At 43.6% G+C, this 12,617-nt stretch overlaps 1 protein-coding gene across 1 annotated transcript in view; it reads right to left on the minus strand.

The window, feature by feature from the left end:
* Nucleotides 1–12,617, minus strand: part of tnpo3 (transportin 3) — a 71,506-nt gene that overhangs the window by 47,589 nt on the left and 11,300 nt on the right. Inside the window, exons 4-7 of the mRNA XM_078235734.1 lie at nt 12,064–12,220; nt 8,542–8,685; nt 7,332–7,507; nt 4,949–5,087 (exon numbers count right to left, since the gene is read on the minus strand). Coding sequence (XP_078091860.1) covers nt 4,949–5,087; nt 7,332–7,507; nt 8,542–8,685; nt 12,064–12,220 — 616 coding nt within the window. The remainder of the gene's footprint in view (nt 1–4,948; nt 5,088–7,331; nt 7,508–8,541; nt 8,686–12,063; nt 12,221–12,617) is intronic.

The raw sequence follows: 12,617 nt of genomic DNA on the forward strand, positions 1-12,617 counted from the left end.
CTCAGGGATGCCAAGATCTACCGTAACCTGTCAATCGTGGCTGTGGCAAACTTCATTAGTTGGACATTTAGCCATTTTAAATGTGTGTCAACTAGGATGAGGTACATATGGCCCATGAACAGTCCAATGAAATCTATGTGCAAATATGAGCATGGCTGGTCCAGCAACTCCCATGGATGCATATTTGCTGGTGGCAGCAATGACTGTTGGGTCCGACACCTCAGGCACTGACTGACCATTCTTTCAATCTCCTTGTTGATGCCAGGCCACCAGACATAGCTTCAGACCAGTGCCTTCATCCTGATCTGCCCAGGGTGTGCATAATGCAACTCCTGTAGTAAAAGCTGATAGCCCTGGAGTGCACTATATCATGAGCCATCCACAGTAACATGCCATCCTCAAATGATATCTCCATCCTATGCTGTAGGTAGGGTCTGATCTGCTCCAATTTGTCACAGTGCCAACCTTGTAGCACCAGCTTCATAACTTTGGAGAGCAATGGATCCCTCTCGGTCCAGGACTTTATACTGGCAACTAAAACCTACAATGTCTCTGGTAGGTACAATGCCAACACTATTACTTGTGGAACAGGTGGTGATGGTATAGTTTGCTGCAGAGGGAGGCGGCTGAATGCATCCATGTTCAAAATTTGCGCCTCTGGTCTATATTGGAAGGAGCAGTTGTATGCAGCCAACAGCAAGGCCCATCTCTGTACCCTCGCAGGGGCAATCAACAGCACAGGTTTCACCGCTCCGACTAGTCCCAACAGTGGCTTGTGATCCGATACAATGGTGAAGTGCCTCCTATGTTGATATGTATTGGTGAAACTTCTTCATGTAGATTACCGCAAGATTTGAGAATATTTCTTCTCAGCATCAGATAAGGTTCTTGATGCGAATAAATTAGTCTCTCTACTCCGTCTGACATCTTGTGGGATAGGACAGCTAACCATCACAGGTAACCACCAAAGGTTTGGCTGAATCAAGAGGTAACAGTAATATTGATGACTGTAAGGCTTGCTTCACTTTAGCAAATGTCTCTTTCTGCGCATCTCCATTTGCACTGCTGATGCTTCAGTAGTTGGTGTAATGGGGCCAGAGTTGTGGACACATTTTGCAAGAATCTCCCATAATAATTTACCTAGACTGTGGCACTTGTTTGACAGCTTTCACCTTGTCCTCAAGGGGATGCAAACCCTTGGCATCTACCCTGAAACCAAGGTAAGTAACCTCATCTGCTAGAAAGGTGCATTTAAGCAGATGCCCACTTCGTTGAACCTTTTTAGGACCTCTTCCAGGTATGCCCTGTGCTCCTAGGAACCGATGCTGCAGTAACTAGGACATCATCCAAACATACCACCATTTTGGGAATTCCCTGCAATAAACTTTCCATAATACGTTGGAAAATGGTGCAGGGTGATGAGACCCCAAATGACAGGTAAGTGTATTGATTTAACTGCCTTTGTGGGTGTTAATGGTGACCAACCTTTGAGCATCCTCATCCAGTTCCAGCTGCTGGTATGAATGACTAAGATCTAATTTGATGTTAATTTTGCATTAAGGTTTTTTATTCTCGGAACGCGGTATCAATCTATCTGGGCTCCTCAGTTCACAGTTAACTTATAGTCTTCACAGATTCTCACAGTGTGATCTGGCTTCAAAATAGAGACGATGGGTGCAGCCCATTCAGAAAACTGCACTGGTTTTATGACACCCAAGTCTTCCAATCTTTGTAACTTCCACTTTTTGATGAAGTGCCTAAGGCACAGGGCGGGCTCGAAAGAAGTTAGGTCTGGCATCAGGGTTCAAGTAAATTTTTGCTTTTGCCCCTTTTATGCGATGCAGTTCCTTCTGGAAAATTTGGGTATCTACACAGGAGCTCTTGAAAACCTCCATCCCTGACACTCAATAGCTCCAGCCAGTCCAATTTTATCTGTTTCAACCAGCCTCAACCCATGAGACAAGGCCTGTGACCCTCAATCACTAGAACTGGTAACTGTGCTGCCTGGTTCCTATAAGATACAAGTACTGTAACTGTCCCTATTGTCTTCAGCATCTCTCCCGTATAGATTGATAAAATGGCTTTGGAACAACTCAACCTCATAGGCTGCAGTCCTTTCTGGAGGTACCCGAATGCTTGTTCACTTACGACTGCGGCTGTGGCTCCAGTATTGACCTCAATCTGCAGAGGTCTGCCATTGACCATCAGGATTATCTCAACTGGTACCTTGTTAAGTTGGACCTGGTTTAATGTATAAAGTTCAGGTTCCTTGTTAGGTTCCTCAGCCAGTTGGTTTAACGTTGTTGCCTTAACCGTCATTTTTTTTGTGTGTTCTGACCCGCCTCCTTTGCTGTTCACCAAGCTTGCAAATGACCCTTTTTCTTGCAGTGAAAACATGTATAATGTTTGCACCGGCACATCACCTGGGAGTGTTCTCCCCCACACCCAAAGCATGCTTCCATCCTTGGTGCTCTACTACTCCTTTTGGGATGTGTTGCACCGTCACTTGGGACTGTTCCTCGCAGCAGCCATTCCCCACCACAAATGGCTCACCTTGTACTTCATTCATGCCGTGTTCAGTGCATTCAGTCACCTGAGCCATTTCTACAGTTATTCCAAGGAAATTTTAGTCGCAGCCAGCAGATTTTTTTGTATAATGAGGCTGTTGATCCAGAGAACAAACGGTCTCTCAACATCTCCCCTAAAGCTGGGCAGAACCCATAGTGCACTGTTAAACATCGCAGTCTAGCCTTGGACCTGGACACCATCTCCCCAGTTCCCTCACAGAATGAAACTTATACTTTAACATGGTGTTTGAAGGTTGGAATTTAAAATGGACCAGTTCAAAGACTGTGTGACTGGAGCTTCAGGTGATGTTAGGCTCCTCAGCAGGCTGTAGGTTTGTGGGCCATAAACTGAGAGTTCTATTACCTTTTCTTTTCCTCCGTAGTGATCTCATTAGCCACAAAGAAATATCACATAATGTGATATATTGCCTGGCTCTCAACTTCCAGTCAAACGACTCTACTTTCCTGATTAAGGGTGCCAGTATCTTTCTCTTCTTGGCTTCAATTATCACTTTCCTCCCCCTCTAACCACGTGCTGCAATCTCCCGGCCACTTGCGCAGTTTTTCCTCATCGCAAGTGTAAAAGATTGGAGGTGACTTGATGTGGCTCCAACACCAAGAAAGGTTTATTAAACTATAATAACTATTTACACATTAAGGGTCTGACAGAACATATGCACAGATCTACTTGCTTCTCCTCCCTAGTTCCAATTGAGGTCCGCCCAGTCCCAGGACTCACGCCCTCGCTTGCAATTGGTCCAGCTCTCCGCACCTTGGCTCTATCGAGTCTGTCCCAATGATGTGGCCGACATAGGATCGCCCCTTAAAGAGCCACGTTTTTCACGTTTTCGGTGTCCAGATCATCTGTCCTGGTCCCCCCATGCCGACACTATAGTTAAGAAAGCCCACCAATGCCTCTACTTTCTCAGAAGACTAAGGAGATTTGGCATGTCAGCTACAACTCTCACCAACTTTTACCACAGAAAGCATTCTTTCTGGATGCATCACAGCTTGGTATGGCTCCAGCTCTGTCCAAGACCGCAAGAAACTACAAAAGGTCATGAATGTAGCCCAATCCATCACGCAAACCAGCCATCCATCCATTGACTCTGTCTACACTTCCCACTGCCTCGGCAAAGCAGCCAGCATAATAACGGACCCCATGCACCCCGGACATTCTCTCTTCCACCTTCTTCCATCAGGAAAAAGATACAAAAGTCTGAGGTCATGTACCAACCAACTCAAGAACAGCTTCTTCCCTGCTGCCATCAGACTTTTGAATGGACCTACCTTGCATTATGTTGATCTTTTTCTACATCCTATGACTGTAACACTACATTCTTCACTCTCTTGTTTCCTTCTCTATGAACGGTATGCTTTGTCTGTAAAGCGCACAAGTAACAATACTTTTCTCTGTATAGTAATACACGTGACAATAATAAATCAAATCAAATAGTATTACACCAGTCTAGCTTCCTTTCCTCATTTACTGCACTGCTTAAAAGCTACCTCTTTGAGCAAGCTTTTGGTTATCTATTCTGATACCTCCCTCTGTAGCTCAATATTAAATTTGGATTATATATTCCTGTGAAATGCTCTGGGTTATTATGCTATGTTAAAGGCACCATATAAACATAAGGTGCTGTTGTTGTTGAATTCCTGTGAACATCCATGCTTGTGCTGATTCTCCATGTCGCGCTAAGTTACCAACATCATAAAGATTATCTGGTCATTTATCTCATTGCTGCTGTGGGACCTTGCTATGTGCAAATTGGCTGCCATGTTTTCTACATCACAACAGTGTCCACATTTCAAAAGTACTTTACTGCCTGTAAAGCACTTCAGGTTGTCCAAAGGCACGATATAAATACAAGTTTGATCGTTGGTAAGTACATATCTATATCTAAAACTAACACACGCACGCACACACGCACAAGTTTTTCTTCAAAATGAAGGGTTCAGATTTCCATGGTTAATTGCTCTCCAGGTTGTGAAACATGGTCACAAAGTCAGTCCTTGATCTGTAGCAGGTTCGCTGAACTCAGCCAGGACAATGGGGAATGCACAAACATTTCATTGCCGAAGACAGATTAGGAAAGTTCAGTAGATTCTCCCACCCAGTGATTCCCTGCTGAGGGCTGCCCAGCAGAGAGGACTGCATCAGGAGTGAATAAAGCTGAAAGCTCCAACACTGCACCCCCTTGTTCAACCATGTCCCTTGACTGGGGAACAGGGGGGCAACTGACACCAAGGAAATGTGCCCATCACAGGCCCCTGCCTTCTGAAGAGGGGAAAAAGTATAACGCGACCCGTCAAAGCTGATGCAGTAAAATCGTTGCCAGGATCTGCCCACCATGCTGTGACCAGGTCTCTCTCCCTACCTCATATTGCGCATGCCCTGCACAAATCAGTAATAGTTCCAGTGTCCGCAGGTCTCCGAGCCCTTGCCCAGGGGTCTGTACGATTGTCTCTAGAAATGTCTCACACAATTCGGTAAAAATACGACAATAATTCAGAACCCTGTACAGAGAAAGAATGACTAGAGATCAGAATGGAATGCAGAGTAAAATCTGGTCCTTTCAGTTTCCTCCTTTAAAAATGAATCCTGATGCCCTATTAATTAACAATGTTACATTGGATAAAATATTCAAAACATAAGCTTCGTCCCTCATGAGCTGCTCTCACGCAGTTGGATGCTATGTTTTGTTTACTGCCTAGGGTCTAGGGCAATGAGAATCAAATTCCTGACTCCACTGATCCTGCCCCATCCCCCTACTCCACCGATACTGCCCAATTTAACTGAGGGGCTTGAGGCATTTCAGAGGCTGGTTAATAGTCAATCATGTGGTGCAAGTCTGGAGTCACTTACAGGTCAGACCAGGTTAAAAAAGACAGGTTTCCACCCCCACAAAAAAATGGCAGATTTCCTTCCTTTGGGAAAATCTGACAGCTTCTTTCCCTTATTCACTTCTCAGATTTTCTTTCTAAACTGAATACAAATTCTCAAAACGCCACGGTGTATTTTGAACTCTCATTCGCTGAACTACAGTGCAGTCTCTGGATTGCTAGCCCAGTAACATAACCAGTAAACTATTGAAAATCAGATGGCAGGAAAGAGAACACATCAAAGGGAGATGGCAAGGATACCTCTCGCATATACAGTATGTGAGGAGAAAGCAAAATAAAAAGTGATGGAAGGGTGCACCAAGAGGAGTGAAGGTTGAAGGAGGGGAAAGAGGGGAGATAACAGCTGCCATTAAAAGATCTTACAATGATGGGAGGCACAAGAGAGAGAGAGAAGTGAGCGTGAAAGGGAGAGAGCGCTCATGCATAAACCTGAGTGGAGCAAAGTGTGTGTGGCAGGCACACATGCCCAAAAAGCAGAAATCAAGTATGTGCACGTCATAGATAGAGGGAACACAGAGCACCCTTGTGGGTAACTACAGCTAGACAGCAGGCAAATGTTGTCACATTACTTGAGAGAAGAAATATTAGCCCAACGACCACCTTTCTACACCACATTTTATAACACTTTGGGGATAGTCTCTCAAAGTTTCACACATATGGACACATACTCCCACTCCCATCATCAGGTCAAAATCATGGAACTCTCTACCCAACAAAAGCACTGTGGGAGGACCTTCACCATACAGACTGCATTAGTTCAAGAAAAAGGCCCACAGCCATCTTTTCAAGGATAACTAGGGATAGGAAATAATTGCCACCCTTAAGAACAATATCCGCATCCCAAGAATTTTTTTTTTAAATGGGGCAGACTGAGTAACGATAGAGCAAAAATCCAAAAGTCTATTGGCTCAGCAGAATGTTTGCAACCAATCTGCACAGGAAGCAGGAAGACTTGAGATTAAACCCATTGCTTATGCACATGACCGGAAAAGATCAATGAGAGAAGAGAATTCATTTCAAATTGACTGAAGTTTATAAAAACAGTACTGGAACTGCAGATCAGGTCAATCTGAATGAGAAGACACGTTAGAGTTTCAGATGTCATCTTTTCAAATTGGTTTGCCCATCTCCCTGTTTCTAGCTCTGATGAAGGATCACCCGAAATGTAAAACTGCCTGTCACTTTGAACTGATGCAACAGCCCTGTATGTTCAGCCTCTGCTATTTCAATTTTCAAACATTCAGATTGCTTCCCCTTTCATTCTCAACTTAAATTTAACCCCTTACTACATGTATTTTTCTCAGTGCACTTTACTAAATAAGCCAAGTTCAGGAAAAATGGCATTGGGTGGTGCAGTGGACTGATTCAGAGGGGAGGTGATTGTGGAGTTCCAATGTATTGATAACAGCATCTGCTACTGTCAATTCCACTTCATATACATTACCACATTCAGCAATTGCTTTCGCAATTTCTCCCACCATCCTAATACTTGCCACCTTAGCCAAGGCAGTCTCCACCAGTCTTATATTCCAGATCATACCCATCAGCGTATCAAATCGAACTGTGGGAGGCAGTGACAGCTCAATTGCAGCAATACTGGGACAAACCCCTCCCGAGGCGAGCCTCATGCTCCAAAGACTCGGGTAACATGACTTTTATAAGTCACCACAGCCTGCAGCCTCTAGAACATAGATACAGGAAAAAATTGCAAGTTTGCTTTTACTTGCCACTATGGCCAAAATAAATCCACTCCAATTTGCATCAGCATCATCTAGTGTCTAAGGAACAAGGGAAGCTATGTTGCTAATGTCACATTTTAACAGAGCCTTACAATTATTAAATTTACAAGATCCTTACTTGTCAAGGTCCTCACGTGCCACAGCCATGTGATATGCAGATTCTAGAGTTAGCACACCCTGGAATAGGTGCAGAGCTAGAGGTAGGGTTGTCTCTACATTCTCAATGGCATATAACGCCGCACAGATACAGTCAGAAGCAGCCTCATGTAGGTTTGTCGAGGTATCATCACGTTGCTGAAATAGAAAGACACTCCATCAGCATTGCTGGGTTAGCACGGGAGAAACCAGCCAGGAATTCCACTCTTGTTCAAAACATAGTGACCCTCAATGTCAGTACTAGGCACTGACATGTTGTGTTACTGAGCTTAAGTACATCACTTGCAGTTGCAAACGTTCATGACTTCAGCCAAAAAACAGAGGAATAAGTGGGAACAGAGCAATAAAATGTCAAAGCTGCCCTAGAAGATAATAGAATAAGGGAGAACGTCTAACAACCAAAAAAAACATAAACAAAGTTTTGGTGTGGTATTCTTAGTAGGTTATGGTTCCACAGGCACTGGGTGCATTCCTGTAATATGCCAACAACCAGTCATCATGAAGGAGTCCAAAGAACTTAATGCCAGTGGGTCATTTGACTGACAAGCTGTTTAGACTCCTTCATTGCTGAACCAGGTCATATCTTCAGTTAATGTCTACACCCATCGCTTCCCTGCGAGAGTCCCTGGACAGAAGACAGGGACCATCCCTAACTCAAGGAAACGGAGGTCACTTGCAATCGCAAACATGTGCTCAAACTCAGATTGGCTTTTGGCCAAAGATTAGGTTGGTTGGCCATGCTTTGCCCCCTAGTGTCAGGGGATTAGCAGGGTAAATACATGGAGTCACGGGGATAGGGCCTGGGTGGGACTGTTGGCGGTGCAGGCTCGATGGGCCAAATGGCCACCTTCTGCACGGGAGGGATTTTAATGTCTTAAGCATTAGAATGCCCCGTTTCACAACTTCACGAAGTACTTCTCAGTGAATTTGTTTTTTTAGCTGCCTCACTGCAAACTCATTGTCTTATCATGAGATATTGTTGCCTCTTCAAGTCCAATTATTAAACCATTATACACATGTGAACTCATTCTTTTTCATATATTGCTTGCTATAATAAAGTCATTATCAAACAATAGAAATGGGGTTTCGGTTCAACACACACACATCCTTCAGACTTCCTCTACATCAGTGAACCATGCAGAATACTGGGCAGCTAGCCCCAAAACACTCACCAAAACCTGAAAAAGGATTAGTAGCAGTCGATTATTTGCCATGAAGTTGCTGTCCAACACACCCAGGTTAAACCAGCTCCCCAAGCACCGGAACACCTTGATTAGAGTCTTCTCCTCATTGCCACTACGTTCTGTACAGGCTGTCTGGGGAAAAAGAGATGGCTATTATGGATTTTCTTTATGTAGCAACAAACTTTCCTCCTTGGTTAAAGATGTGGATCCCTACAGGAGTTACAGCTTCACAGGTGCTGCCAGTATCTCAACGTGCCGATTACTCATGCAAGAGTCTCAACATTCGCACTGGGGCAAGCTGATCAACTATTGGCAGTGGGTCATCCTATCCCTACACATAAACACTTAGTAAAGCACTGAATCAAGATTATACTGAATATACAGCACGGTGGCTTCTCCTGTCACTTTGACAGAGGACAATACAGTATGTAATCCAGCCCAACCAATCCATGCCTGCGTTTAGGCAACACTCAGTTTGATGAGGAAGAATAAGATAAATATCAGTGGAACCCTCAATTCTCTTCTCCCTCATTCTGAACTAGCTTCCCCTTTAATGCATCTAAGCCACTCACCTCAAACATTACTCTTAAGGTAAGGGGCAGGAGATTTACAGGGATTTGAGAAAACACTTTTTCACCCAGAGGGTGGTGGGAATCTGGAACTTACTGCCTGAAGGAATGGTAGATGCAGGAACCCTCGACAATTAAGAAGCATTTAGATTAGCACTTGAAATGCCATAGTGTCCAAGGCTACAGACCAAGTGCTGGAAAATGGGATTAGAATGGAGGTAAAAGCAAAATACTGTGGATGCTGGAATCTGAAAGAAAAACAGGAAATGCTGGAAGATCTCAGAGGTCTGACAACATCTGTGGAGAGAGAAGGGTCATCCAGACTCGAAACATTGGTTCTATTCTCTCTCCACAGATGCTGTCAGGCCTGTTGAGATTTTCCAACATTTTGTTTTTGTATTAGAATATAGGTGCTTGATGGCTGGCGTAGACATGATGGGCCATAAAACTCTACGAACATGAGCCCTTATGGGAGCAAGTTCCACATTCTCACCATCCACTAAGCAAAGGAGGCATTCATACAGTATCCCTCATCATCCTTGAACCTGTTCCGCCATCCAGGTACATAATAGTAGATCTGCATCCTAACTATTTATTTAACTCTTGGGAGAGGCAAAACATTTACCCTCCTTGGTTCCATAATCCTTAATACTTATGCCTAACAAAAATCTAATGATTTCAGTTTTGAAATTTTCAACTAAGTCCCAGCCTCAAAAGCTTTTATCAAATCCTTTGATTATCTTATATCTTTCAAGTAGATCATTCCTTATGTTTCTCTAACGAAGGGAGTGCTTTTTCATCTTCTGTTTGGATTGACTGCGAACATTGAAGTTCAAAGACCCACAAGGAGCCTTGGAAATAGGGACATCACAACTTGTTTCAGTACCCCTACATTAGATAGTGGATGGAAAGATTGGACAGAAAGAAAATTGGCCAGTATTGCTGATTGCTATTCAATGACCACAAGCTTTAAAGTCTGTTGATTTCACTGTATATGATCCACAATTTATCACCACTCACAGCTCTCAAACTTACTGTTCTTAAAAGAAATCTGATTCCTTCCATCTGTGTCTCAACCTTATTTCATAGCCTTCAACTGTTGACCAAAATGAAACTCAGAGCAGTCCCCTCCCATCTGTTTTCCAGCAAGGGAGTAGAGGGAGGGTGACTGGATGGCAGGGTCATTGCAGTAATTAAAAAAGTATTGGCTGAATAGGTTTTCCTCTCCTCCTTTGGGAAAATGTTTGTCCTGGCTTTGCTTGCGGAAATTTCCTTGAAGAATCATGCACATAGACTTGTGTGCCCTTCCACTCCATGGGAGGTATCTGTCCTCCCCGAGTACACCTGCATCACCTCATGCTACAACCCTCAATATGCTTCAGGCTGACTCACAGTGAAAACACTTCTTTGAGACTTTGGCCTTCAGCAGCACCCAAACTTGTACAGCACAAAGCACTCTCACTTGTTTCAACCAGATTTTAGAAAGACAAAGCTTTAACTATATTGCCAGGCAATTTTCACAGTTCAACTAAATATAGTATGCAAGTTTCAAACAGCCGCAGCAACACCACATACAGTGTGTGCTTCCCTAAACAAATGAAACAGCAGATCCTAAATACCACAGTGCAAAGTTAGAAGTAGACCCTCAGTACAGTGAGGAAGGATGTGAGTGTAAAAAGAAAAGATCAAGAAACAGAGAGGTATAACAGAATTGACAATGAGGACATCTGAACTGCTGTTTTTAAAACCGATTTTGTTTGGAGGCAAAGTATGTCTGCCAGGGCAGGAGAACCGGTTATAATAGCAATAGTAGGTAGTTTGTCACCCATTCATGAATCCTGCACCCATCAGTGTAAAAAAGGGCTCAATCCTCACCTGAATTGCTACTTTCTGACACTATTATCAGGACCTGGCTTAGTTTAACAGGCAAATGAACAAAACTCAAAAATATTCAAATTTAGTTGCACACATATCAGATAAGTTACAATGCACCAACCCACAGACTCTGAGCGCACTGACCAAGGTTACTGTACATGACACAAGTGTCTCCACAAGCAACACACCTATCCTGCTTACCAAGGTTAGTTTGGGGACTGAATTACAAGCAAAGATTGGGGAGGTCAGGGTTCTTAAGCCTCGAGAAGAGATGACAGAGAAGGGCCATGACAATAGTGATGCTAAATCATTACTGAGCACATCCAAAACACTGCTGCCTGTATCCCATCTGGCATTAAGTCCTGCTCACCTATCATCCTTATCTTGGCTCCTGGTCTATAAGGCCTTGCTCTCCTGATGCAACAGTAACTCCTGAAAGCAATTCACAGGCTGTGAAGACTCTTTGAGACACCCTGAGGGCAAGAGGCACTATACACAAATATAGCTTATTTTTGAAATATAAAACCACTTGAAATGAGAAGCCTTTGTATTTCATCAACACATAGGTTGGCAGAATGGATGCCGAAGTTAATTGTTGACAGATCAGCTAGTGCAAAGCAACTAGACAAGAAACAACTTACATGACTCTTCCTTTACCTTGCACGCTGAGTTACAGATGAGAAAGTCCCCAGGTTTTGAGTTAGCTGATCTTAGCCATTGTGCCAGCTAAGATGGTATCACTGCCCTCACTGCCTAGAGCAAAGAAGGTGGAAAAAGTGGGCAAGGTTCCCTCTCCTAATCTCTACCCCATCACTCCAGCTGGCATTATACATGGAGATTGGACGAGGATGAGATAAGATTTGATTCTGATTTTCCTTTGCTTCCTCCCTGCCCTCCAACACCCCATCCCCCCTCATGAAACTCAAAAAGACTATTGATACTCACCACCTCTTTTTCTACATGACAAGATAGCAGAAGAGGAGGGAAAAATGGGTAGAAAGGGAAAATTAAGTTGTACTCCCTCTGACCATTCTTTTCCTTCCAGGTATTAACGTTATATACATACCAGCAGTGAAACCACTGTGCTTGAGGAGTATGCCAAGTCCTCAATTATTTCAGTGCGGCGGTTAGCTCCAATTCGAAGGGAGCGGCTATGAACCTCCTCTGGAAGCACAGTCAAGATTTCCAACAGGAAGGGAAGGGATGACGGGTCATTGCTATACCTGAAATTGAAGGCATGGTTGGTCATTGGCGTACCTGAGATTAAACATAGAACAGAGGCAGCCAACTTACCCGAGTGTGTTGGCAACCACAAGGCACCATCTGTCCCCCAAAAAAGATACCAACATTCAACTTCTTTCTCTCATACAAAATTTCAGACCTAAATATAACCATTTAAAAGTATATTGCTCCAGCAATCTCAGCGTAAAGCAAATTTTGTCAGGGAGATCTCTGACAGAAGTGCATGTTTCATGTAATATAGCTATACTTTCACTGAACAGCTGAGTTTAAATCACATTGTGTCACTTTAGGCTCGGAAATTCATCCAGCAGAACCATGATACAGGAGTACCTTTGTTCACCTCAACTGTTGGAAGGCCTTGGCATAGATGCAGTCCTT

This window comes from Mustelus asterias, chromosome 19, assembly GCF_964213995.1.
Source record: "Mustelus asterias chromosome 19, sMusAst1.hap1.1, whole genome shotgun sequence".
In the NCBI taxonomy this organism is placed as follows: domain Eukaryota; kingdom Metazoa; phylum Chordata; class Chondrichthyes; order Carcharhiniformes; family Triakidae; genus Mustelus; species Mustelus asterias.